The 12,374-nt window shown below is 47.6% G+C and overlaps 1 protein-coding gene across 1 annotated transcript in view; it reads left to right on the top strand.

The window, feature by feature from the left end:
- Positions 1 to 1,769: 1,769 nt before the first annotated feature.
- Positions 1,770 to 12,374, top strand: part of lsamp (limbic system associated membrane protein) — a gene marked incomplete at its 5' end in the record, with an annotated part of 34,316 nt that continues 23,711 nt past the window's right edge. Inside the window, one exon of the mRNA XM_056474023.1 lies at positions 1,770 to 2,016. Within this exon, the coding sequence (XP_056329998.1) occupies positions 1,770 to 2,016 (247 nt within the window). The remainder of the gene's footprint in view (positions 2,017 to 12,374) is intronic.

Below are 12,374 nucleotides of genomic sequence, written 5' to 3' on the forward strand. Positions count from 1 at the left end.
AATCAAAACCAAGTCTGACCACAAGATATTGGGTTAAATCAAAACCAAGTCTGACCACAAGATATTGGGTTAAATCAAAATCAAGTCTGACCACAAGATATTGGGTTAAATCAAGTCTGACCACAAGATATTGGGTTAAATCAAAGTCAAGTCTGACCACAAGATATTGGGTTAAATCAAAGTCAAGTCTGACCACAAGATATTGGGTTAAATCAAAGTCAAGTCAGACCACAGTAAATGTTTTTATCCAGACATTTCAGAAGAGCTTATTATAGAGCAGTAATCAGAATACTGGGGCGTCTCGGTGGTGTCACACGGTGGCCTCACAGCACTCAGGTCTCTGGTTTGCATCTCGGCTGGGTCAGTGTGTGTTTCTGTGTGGAGTTTGCATGTTCTCCCCGTGTTGGTGTGGGTTTCCTCCGGGTGCTCCGGTTTCCCCCACAGTCCAAACACATGCGCTATAGGGGAATTGATCAACTAAACTGGCCGTAGTGTATGAGTGTGTGTGTGAATGAGTGTGTATGGGTGTCTCCCAGTACTGGGTTGCAGGCCGCTGTGTAAAACATATGCTGGAATAGTTGGCGGTTCATTCTGCTGTGGTGACCCCTGATAAATAAAGGACTAAGCTGAAGGAGAATGATTGAATGAATAATCACTGTTTTGTTTTTGGATGTTGGTATCCACGGTGATCACACCGGCCTGATCATCAGTGTGTTTTACAGTAGTCAAGACCTTTCACCCATGAGGACACATTAAAACAACCAGTGTGTGTGTGTGTGTGTGTGCGCGCTTGCCTACCTATATGTGTGTGGTGTGTGTGTTCCAGGTGGGAATTTCAGGTTTGTGTGTGTTTCAGGTGTGTGTGTGTGTGTGTGAGAGAGTGTGTGTTTCAGGTGTGTGTGTGTTTGAGTGTGTTTGACAGTGAGCTGAGCTGGTGAAGCTATAGTGACGCCTCAGCTCTGTCCGTGTGTCTGTCCGTCTCTCTGAGCTCCAGCAAATCTCCTGTCTGTCTCATTAGTGTCTGACACACAGACTCCCTCAGGCGAGCCCACAGCAAGTGTCCAGCACACACACACACACACACACACACACACACACAAAGACCCATACACACTCACACTTTAACAAACACACACACCCACACACACACACATACACAGCTGTGGGCTGCTGTCAGAGAGAGATGGACAGCAGTGGTTTTCTGTCAGTCTCTCAGTGGTGTAATTGGTGTGTGTGTGTGTGTGTGTGTGTGTGTGTGTGTTCTGCAGATCCGCTCTGATGATGTGCTGCAGTGTGTAAACGGAAACACCAGTCCTGTTGCTACACACTCTGCAACACACTGAAAACCATCAACAGCGGAGCTTCAGTGTGTGTGTGTGTGTGTGTGTGTGTGTTGATCTGACCCCTCTCTCTCCCCGTCATCAGTTGTTATGTGGAAGATAAGGTGTGTGTGTGTGTGTGTGTGTGTGTGTGTGTGTGTGTGTGTGTGTGTGTGTGTGTGTGTGTGTGTGTGTTGATCTGACCCCTCTCTCTCCCCGTCATCAGTTGTTATGTGGAAGATAAGGTGTGTGTGTGTGTGTGTGTGTGTGTGTTGATCTGACCCCTCTCTCTCTCTCTCTCTCTCTCTCTCTCTCTCTCTCTCCCTCTCCCCCCCTCCCCCCCCCCCCCCCTCTCTCTCTCTCTCTCTCTCTGTCATCAGTTGTTATGTGGAAGAGAAGGTGTGTGTGTGTGTGTGTGTGTGTGTGTGTGTTGATCTGACCCCTCTCTCTCTCTCTGTCATCAGGTGTTATGTGGATGATAAGGTGTCGAAGGTGGCGTGGCTGAACCGCTCCAACATCATCTTCGCGGGTGAGGATAAGTGGTCTCTGGACCCGCGGGTGGAGCTGGTGACGCAGGGGCAGCTGGAGTACAGTCTGCGCATTCAGAAGGTGGATGTGTTTGACGAGGGACCCTACACCTGCTCCATACAGACCAAACAGCAGTCCAAAACCTCACAGGTGTACCTGATCGTCCAGGGTGAGTGAGTGACTGACCAATCACAGCACACCGCCTGCTGGAGGACGTCCCACACACACACACACACACACACACGCACGCACACACACACACACACACACACACACACACACACACACACACACACACTGTTGGGTGAGTGTGGAAGAGGCAAATAAAACAGACAGCAGTGGTATACTCTGACTTGTGTCTCATTGCAGACAGTACAGTAAGCCTTATTGTCGTGTTCCTCCTTATGTTGAGTTGTGTTTTTATAATTCAACACATGTTCCACTCTCGGTCCTGCAACACATTTCAGAAGCAGTTGTATCTGTAAAGCGTTTCCCACTCTGTTCCTGTCCCGGTGTCATTCAGTGTTTCAGCTGTCGTTCTGTCCCGTTCTTCCTGCAAACAAGTGTTGAGGTGGGCAACAGTACGGGGTCTGCGTTGTCGCATTTGTGCTTCCAATATGTGCCACACATTCTCTATTGGAGACAGGTCAGGACTGCAGGCAGGCCAGTCCAGTCCCTGTCTCCTCTTCCTCTGCAGCTGGACTCTGTAATGTGTGCTGAATGTGGTTCTGCATTGTCTTGTTGAACTCTGCATGGGCTCAGTATATTGTGCTCCAGAATCTCTCAGTGCTGTTCAGCATTAACCCTCTGAGGTCTCCAGATCACCGTGGCATGTCCAGCATCTCTTTATCTTATTGGTGCAGTAAGAATACTCTTGATTTTGGTCCCACAAATGAGTGTTATCCACCAATCGGCTCTGTTAGGGGTCTCGTATTTTGTGTAGACTCACAATAACAACAACAGTGTGTGCTTTTGGAGAATAAGGGAATATGAGCAGTGTTGGCAGTCTTTCCCTTCTCTCTCGTCAGTAAAATGTGCTGAAACTCACAGGCATGACACGCATCTACAGACAGCTGGAGGTGTCTACTTTTAAATGCAGCGCGTGCATGATGAAAACAAACACTGGATGAAGTGATCAGCATCAAACCAACACTGTCTAGTTTCTCAGTCTGAGCTCATTATTTATAATGTGACCAGGCCCACGAGGCTGTCATTACAATCGTCCATGTGAGACGCGTGTTATATGGAAACTGTGGTCATATATACAGCGGAATCTCCACGAATACATGAGAGACACTGCGTAAAGCTTAGAGCGTACACTGTCCAACTCATTCTGAAAACCAGTGTTGTCTCACTAGATAATCCATAGAATTCCCAGAGTGCGCATCACGCCGGCTCTTCCCATGTCCACCATTGACACAATCGACTATGATAGCTGCCTGAACTCCTGCACGTCCACAATCACTGTGCGCTGGCTAGAGAGGTGGCTTCATTTTCATTCTCAGGAATGTTAAAGTTCTGACCCATTTAACCTCACGGGACCACCGTGATCTGATTCTGCTGTATGATTATTTGTTTAACCAGTCAAAGATTGGACAGAGTTAACTAAAGCTGCCATTATTTGGGCTGTATTTATATATATAAATGGTCTTAAAATATTATTTTAATGTAAAGTATTGTTTTTCATGGATGAACTATCCTTTATTCTGGTGTTTAAAGCAGGGGTTCTCAACCTTTTGCAAACTGGGCCCCCCCAAAGCTGGTTTATTGCAGTGGGGGCCCCAGTGTACGGATTGGTCAAAAAGAAGCAGCACTTTTTTAGCAGCTAGTGCATCGCTTCACGAACCATGCAGTGTAGAGATCTGCGTGGGACTAAATTATGAATCCTGCTCCCGTCAGGTTTTAGTTTGAACCTGACCGCCCCCGCTTATATTCAGCATTTGTTGTCCCGCTGCCCGCCCCGCCCCATTTTCTACCCGTCGCGCCCATTTCTGGTAACGGGCAGGGGGGAGAACAAAATCGAAACCACCCAGCTATCCAGAGTCCAGACAGCCAATAACAAGCTGTCTGTACAAACACACACACACACATAAGCACCAAGAAAGTGACACACACACAGACGGCATCACACTCTCTCTCATTTACACACACACACAGCACAAAGCTAAACGCAGCATCACGCTCTCTCATTCACACACATACATACGCATGCTCGCTCGCTCGGGAGTTGGGAGCTATACTGTTACACCGCCTGCTCCCGTCCACAATTACAGCAGTTACCGACCGCTCCTGCGCTTGATTCGGAAATGCAGACCTGTAATGCAGTGTGTCCGTCTCACAAGTGGAGCTACTTGCTGAACGCGAGCAGCTAGGCCACGCTTACACCGCGTCATTGCCTGCGCACCATCCGTGCATAGGCCAGCGCATCGGTCCCAAGCCAGACCACTTCCACAGATAAAAATATCAAGGACATTGAGGATGGCTTCTCCTGTAGTGTGAGACTGTAAACATTACATCCTCAATCGCTGCAGATACCTGACAGACGTGAGGAGCTGTGTCTGCCCAGCGGTATCAGTGGATCCGTCCAGCTGCAGCGTGTAGTAAAGAACTCCATCAGTGGCTCTCTGATATCATCGTCTACAGTTCTCCTAGTGTCTGTGTCACTGGACAGCGGTGCTGCACCGAGTTAGGCTGCTGAACTATCACTGCTGGTAAAATGAGAGTGATTGTACATGGTTTACACCAGATGATGAATACGACAAGACCAGTACGAGTCTCAGACTGCATCAGGGTGCAAAGAGCGTAAACTTTTCATCATGTTATTTACTTTTATTTGTGTTTTCCACACTGTCACAGCTTTTCCTGATTTAGTGTTGTGCATACACACATACACACTAGCCACCAGCACACACAACACACACACACACACACACACACACAGACGCACAAACTGCCATCATATACATGAACACATGCATACACACTTTCCTTCACACCTTCACTTCTGCCTGTGTGTGTGTGTGTGTGTGTGTGTGTGTGTGTGTGTGTGTGTGTGTGTGTGCGTGTGCGTGTGTGTGTGTGTGTGGTTGTTAATGACTGTGAGTTGAGGATCTGCAACTGTGTGCTTGTTATTTAATCCACACTCATTGGTTTGTCTCTCTGTAATTACCCAGTGTTGGTTTCACACTCATGCTGGTGTGAAGCGCAGTGCTCTCAGACAGGTGTGTGTGTGTGTGTGTGTGTGTGTGTGTGTGTGTGTGTGTGTGTGTGTGTGTGTGTGTGTGTGTGTGTGTGTGTGTGTGTGAGGGTGCGTGCGTGCGTGCGTGCGTGAGGGCGTTTGCATCATTAATGTTGGTCTGCAGCTCTCCATGTGTCCAGCAGATGTGAAATGTTGCTGTGCTGATAGTAAAAGGCCTCAGTCCTCCATCAGTCCGCCATCACAGTGCTTCAGTATTCTTCTTCTTCTTCTATTATTATTCCCTCCAGAACTGTCTTGAGCATCTGTCTGCGCTCCCGTCTTACACCACCGTGTTCACTGCGTTTGGTCTTGGTGTTCTGAGGCGCAGCTCATTTATTAGAGGAGGACAAACAGCACAGTGGAGAATCCCACCAGTGCTGCAGACTCCACTGCTCTCAGTGATATTTGTGCAGGAGCTGAGGAGTGAGGAGGTGATGCTGTACTGTGCAGCACTGATGGAGACGCTCATCTACTCACTCAGGATTTCACAGCGTTGAGTGGACACACAGCTACTGTCAGTATTAGTTCAGTGACACACTGCTTATAATGTGTGGATCTGGCAACACTGAGGATCATCAGCGCCCTCTGCTGCTGCGTCCCTCAGCTGCGGTGAGACACAGACGTGAATCTCGTGACATGAGTCTGAATCATTGATCATTCACAGAGAGTGTGTTCCTGAGCATGACATATTCACAGAGGCCTGGACCCCCACGATACGACACAAATCCTCCCTTCAGCAGCGCATTACAGGCTCTGAACACACCTGGGAGGAATAACACACTTACTGTGCGCAGTTCTCCAGATGGATTTAGAAATGCTCCACAGGGGCTGGCATAGACAGAAACACACTCACAGCAGAGATATACAGAATAAGGGTGAGATATTACATCTGTGTGTGTATTTCAGCCTGAGCTCAGTCTCCTGCTATGAGCTCTTATTGTGATTGTGTTATTGTGACCTGAGCTTCATCTGTCTGATGAGGAGTAACCGCTGCTCTGCAGATCAGTGTGTTCATGAACACACACTACAATTAAAGAGCAATGAGGAGGAAATATCAGTCTGCAGCAGTCATTCACTTTCCTTCAGCTTAGTCCCTTATTCATCAGGGCTCGCCGCAGTGGAATGAACCACCAACTATTCCAACATATATTTTAAACAGCAGATGCCCTTCCAGCTGTAACCCAGTACTGGGAAACACCCATACACACTCATTCTCTCACACACACACACACACACACACACACACACACACACACACACACACACACACACACACACACACACTCATACATTATGGCCAGTTTTGTCAATTCCCCTATAGCGCATGTGTTTGGACTGTGGGGGAAACCGGAGCACCCAGAGGAAACCCACACCAACACGGGGAGAACATGCAAACTCCACACAGAAACACACACTGACCCAGCCGAGGCTCGAACCAGAGACCTTCTTACTGTGAGGCTACAGTTTCAACCACTGTGACGCAAGTCTGCAACACCAGCAGCAGATGAGTGAACGTGAAGACACGAGTGTGTTTGTGCTGCTCTAATGTGGACAGATGAGGTGAATACAGTAAATATTGATCAGTTCATCTGCCTGATCACACTGCTGTGGATGATGATGATGATGGTGATGATGATGAAGGGTGTGTTTCTGTTTCTCCTCATCTGCTGGGTTCTGCTGTCAGATATTAGACTTTTCTGCTGTGCTGTCTTTAACACAGCGCTCAGGCTAGAGGCCTGCCAGGTTTTATTCCGCACCCGACCGCTCCCGTCTTTGTTCACCCGCTGCGCGCTTAGAATAATTTTCTACCAAACCCGAGCGTTCCCGCTAAATTTAGATCTGGTTTCCAGAATCTCACGTTTAAATTGGGCACTACCGAGAGAGAGAGAGAACAGATCACACTGGCGGGTGTGCAAGGACTGCAGGATAAATGTGGTTTTGTTTGCCCCTTTGTCATGAGACACGAGTCGGCCCACACAGAATCTGCACACACAGAATTCCACAGATGTTTAGCCCACCATTGATTCTGTTGATTTACTTCAGTAAATGTGTGTAAATCTTTATTTATTCAGTCTTTAAATTAATTACAGTAATATTATTGACCAATATGAACATGTTGATCTGATTTCTGTACAGTGCAGTGTGTTCAGGCATATTCTCTGTCTTTCAGTAGAGATATCACATGAGAGACTTGCTTTGTTTACCAGATAAGGTGGATCTAATTAAATTTGTATTGTACACATTAAACACAAGTTATAAAGGTGTTACTTTATATGTCGTATATTAAGGTTTTGTTATGATGCTCCCAAAATAATCCCGCATTAATCTGCAGATATTTAACATAATTCTGCACAGAAATAGCAGAAAACATCCGCAGATTCTGTCTGGCCCTAGACATGAGTGCCGCCTAAACCTGAGGTCCAGTCTTCTGTAGCTGGTCGCACTCCTCTGCGGCGCATGTCTGACAGAAGTAGCATTCGCCGGTCGCACACATTCACATGTTATTTAAAATGAAGCTATTCAGACGGCGCTCTGTGTCCTCAGTCGACTTGCAGCGCTGGTGTGTGTATCCTGAGAGAGAGATATGTTTAGGAATCTAAAATGCATGGTGCTGCATGGCGTGGTGCTGAGCGGCGCATCTGGTGTGCGACCCCCTTGACTGCTGAAGGGGAACACTTTGAGGTATTCTCACATCACGTAAAGGGTCATTTTTTTCCCATTTGCGTCTATGACACATGTAAAAGACTCCAGTACACCAGACTGGCCTGATGTGGGTTTCCTAACAGTAAGCTGACCGTTTACTAATGCAAGCTAGAGGACGGCAGACCTCACTGTGTTCTGCCATGTTGGCTCTGAGGAGCGTTATGCAGATGATGCACACACAGATAAAAAGCACTGCTCATGTGTTCAGCATGTGGAAGGGGCCGAGCACGCTTTGTGTTGAGAGGCGCCTGTTTTGAAGGTTGTTGCTTGATCAGATATGGATGCAGCCGGAAGTTAGAAGTACGGAAGTACAGTTAAAATATTAATTATTGTTATACAGCGTCATAAAACAATGCTGCTATATTGATGTGAACATCGCACTTACGGCCGGCCGCGTATCCGATCTAGACTTTACCTGTCTTGAATGGTTTACTAACGGCGGCGAGTGTTTTGTACGCTGCTTATGTGCCCTGTGCGTCTCGTGTTTTAACCGCCTGCTGTGCGCCTCGTGTTTTTGCCCTTATGCGTCGTGTGCTCGCAGTTGAAATAAAGTCAACCCTGAGCGGGAAAGCGTGTTACGTCAGTCGCGTCTGTTTCATTCTCCAATCAAATGAAAGCAGAGGCGGGGTTTCTGTTGAGGCGACAGCAGTGTTTGTGTTGTCAAGATGACTACGGAGACTTTTAATGATGGAGGAGAGACTAGCGGTCGCTGTTTCAAGTGATCCAGAGCTGTATGACTTCACAATATTAATAAATATTACAGTTACAGCAAAATCAGCAGCAGCACTCGCTCAATACAGCTCAGCTGATTCAGTCGTTACCGAGCGTCATAAAGAGCGTAACAATAGAGGCAGTGCGGTGCACCTCGTGTTGTGAAGTCGTGTTGAGTGTGATCGGCCCGTACACTCGTGAGCTCTGTTGGCCCGTACACTCGTGAGCTCTGTTGGCCCGTACACTCGTGAGCTCTGGGGTGTAGCGCTGCTCAATAAGAATGAGGAAATCACAGACATGCTGTTCCTATAACATCGGGACCCAGGAGCGATATGTTAGACCGCCCGCTCCCATTCACATTACACCAGTTACCCACCCAGAGTATTCCCGCACCACTAGACATCTGGTCAGGTCCCGCGGCTCCTGTGGTACAGATGCAGGAATGCAGACCTCGAGCTCAGTCCAGTCCTACAGCTAGCGCAGATCATCATCCAGACACCGCTAGTAGAAGCTGCATCTAGAGACTCAGTGTCTGTGCAGATCTATACACGCGTCACATGATTCAGTCATCACTCATTAATTGTGTTCATTAACAGATAGAAGCGGTGGAGAAAACTCGCTCTGCAGACACGCCCTTGTGTCTGTCACTAGCATGTTGCTAGCATGTTACTATAATATTTCTAACATTATTATCACATTGCTGACATTTCATGATTAGAATGTTATCAAAATTACCATGATGTTAGCATGTTTCTAACATAATTAGCATGTCTGTGAGCAATTAGCATGGTGTTTGGGATCTGGATCTGCTGTTTTGGGGTCTGGATCTGCTGTTTGAGGTCTGGATCTGCTGTTTTGGGGTCTGGATCTGCTGTTTGATGTCTGTATCTTCTGTTTGGGGTCTGGATCTGCTGTTTTGGGTCTGGATCTGCTGTTTGGGGGTCTAGATCTGCTGTTTGGGCTCTGGATCTGCTGTTTTTGGTCTGGATCTGCTGTTTTGGGGTCTAGATCTGCTGTTTGGGCTCTGAATCTGCTGTTTGGGGGTCTAGATCTGCTGTTTGGGCTCTAGATCTGCTGTTTTTGGGTCTGGATCTGCTGTTTTTGGGATCTGGATCTGCTGTTTTTGGTCTGGATCTGCTGTTTTGGGGTCTAGATCTGCTGTTTTGGGGTCTGGATCTGCTGTTTGATGTCTGTATCTTCTGTTTGGGGTCTGGATCTGCTGTTTTGGGTCTGGATCTGCTGTTTGGGGGTCTAGATCTGCTGTTTGGGCTCTGGATCTGCTGTTTTTGGTCTGGATCTGCTGTTTTGGGGTCTAGATCTGCTGTTTGGGCTCTGGATCTGCTGTTTTTGGTCTGGATCTGCTGTTTTGGGGTCTAGATCTGCTGTTTGGGCTCTGGATCTGCTGTTTTTGGTCTGGATCTGCTGTTTTGGGGTCTAGATCTGCTGTTTGGGCTCTGAATCTGCTGTTTTGGGGTCTAGATCTGCTGTTTGGGCTCTGAATCTGCTGTTTGGGGGTCTAGATCTGCTGTTTGGGCTCTAGATCTGCTGTTTTTGGGTCTGGATCTGCTGTTTTTGGGATCTGGATCTGCTGTTTTTGGTCTGGATCTACTGTTTTGGGGTCTAGATCTGCTGTTTGGGCTCTGAATCTGCTGTTTTGGGGTCTAGATCTGCTGTTTGGGCTCTGAATCTGCTGTTTGGGGGTCTAGATCTGCTGTTTGGGCTCTAGATCTGCTGTTTTTGGGTCTGGATCTGCTGTTTTTGGGATCTGGATCCGCTGTTTTTGGGTCTGGATCTGCTGATTTGGGGTCTAGATCTGCTGTTTTTGGGTCTGGATCTGTTGTTTGGGGTCTGGATCTGCTGTTTTGGGGTCTGGATCTGCTGTTTTGCGGTCTGGATCTGCTGTTTGGGGTGTGGATCTGCTGTTTGGTGTCTGGATCTGCTGTTTGGGGTCTGGATCTGCTGTTTTGAGGTCTGGATCTGCTGTTTTGGGGTCTGGATCTGCTGTTTTGGGGTCTGGATCTGCTGTTTTGCGGTCTGGATCTGCTGTTTGGGGTCTGGATCTGCTGTTTGGTGTCTGGATCTGCTGTTTGGGGTCTGGATCTGCTGTTTTGGGGTCTGGATCTGCTGTTTTGGGGTCTGGATCTGCTGTTTGGGGTCTGGATCTGCTGTTTGGGGTCTGGATCTGCTGATTTGGGGTCTGGATCTACTGTTTGGGGTCCTGATCTGCTGATTTGGGTTCTGGATCTGCTGATTGGGGTCTGGATCTGCTGATTTGGGGTCTAGATCTGCTGTTTTTGGGTCTAGATCTGCTGATTTGGGGTCTAGATCTGCTGATTTGGGGTCTGGATCTGCTATTTTTGGGTCTGGATCTGCTGTTTTGGGGTCTGGATCTGCTGTTTTGGGGTCTGGATCTGCTGTTTTGGGGTCTGGATCTGCTGTTTGGGGGTCTGGATCTGCTGTTTGGGGGTCTGGATCTGCTGTTTGGGGTCTGGATCTGCTGTTTGGGGTCTGGATCTGCTGTTTGGGGGTCTGGATCTGCTGTTTGGGGTCTGGATCTGCTGTTTGGGGTCTGTGTCTGCTGTTTTTGGGTCTGGATCTGCTGTTTTGCGGTCTGGATCTGCTGTTTGGGGTCTGGATCTGCTGTTTTTGGGTCTGGATCTGCTGTTTGGGGTCTGGATCTGCTGTTTGGGGTCTGTGTCTGCTGTTTTTGGGTCTGGATCTGCTGTTTTGCGGTCTGGATCTGCTGTTTGGGGTCTGGATCTGCTGTTTTTGGGTCTGGATCTGCTGTTTGGGGTCTAGATCTGCTGTTTTTGGGTCTAGATCTGCTGTTTTTGGGTCTGTATCTACTGATTTTGGGTCTGGATCTGCTGGTCTGCTGGTGTTGGTGTATTGTCTGCTCATGTGTCTGACGGGCCAGATTAATGGAGGAGGATAAACCCCGCTCTGGTTTTTCATGCAGGAACATGTTCATTAGTCTTGTGTATTGTGTGCTGCAGTTTTGTTTTTGTGAAATCATAAATCTTTATACAATTAGAGAAGATCCACTTGGCTGTGCAAGTTTCCCTCAAGATGAATACGAGCGGCTCTGCGACGCAGCACAAAATTAAAGACGCCTCCTGACAAAATAAATTAAGAGGCGAGCGTCGTTCATCTTCAGAATCGATCACGCTCTGCAGGTTTATTGTTCTGTGTGCACTTCAGACAGCAGCAGAACACACACACACACACACACACACCGAGAGAGGAGCGTGCTCAGACTGGGAGACGGCTTATAAAACAGCACAAACATCACAGAGAGACGAGAGCATGCAGAAGTTTTCACCCCCTGTATTATCCTGATTATGATGTGCATCGCTCGAGAGGTTTGATCATGGAGCAACAAATCTACACCAGAGATGCACATATGAAGAGTCAAGGGTCTGCTTCAGTATCCAGTACATATACACCAGCTGAACTAACACTCATTATTCAGTGTAGCAGATCTATTTATATCATAATGAAACACTTATTAGAGTATAGCAGAGAATAGCTGATGATGTGACTGAAAGTCTTCTTGTCTGGTGTTTTGAGGGACAGTGGATGAAGAATACAGATATGAGATGAGTGTTTGGGTCAAACTGATCCTTCATCAGTCTGGGATATGATATTTACAGGATTCATGATCAGCATTATTGTTTGTTCAGATATATACCATCACACACACACACATACACACACACACACACACACACGCACACACACACGCTCTGATGTTATGGGCTGATGTGCCTGAAAGCCCCTGTTGTCCACTCATGAATATTGTGGGCTCTGATGAATGGCTGCGGGGGGAACAGCTTCGGTTTAATGCATAAATGCAGCTGGAGTAATGCTGAATC

The sequence above is a fragment of the Danio aesculapii genome, chromosome 15 (assembly GCF_903798145.1).
Source record: "Danio aesculapii chromosome 15, fDanAes4.1, whole genome shotgun sequence".
In the NCBI taxonomy this organism is placed as follows: domain Eukaryota; kingdom Metazoa; phylum Chordata; class Actinopteri; order Cypriniformes; family Danionidae; genus Danio; species Danio aesculapii.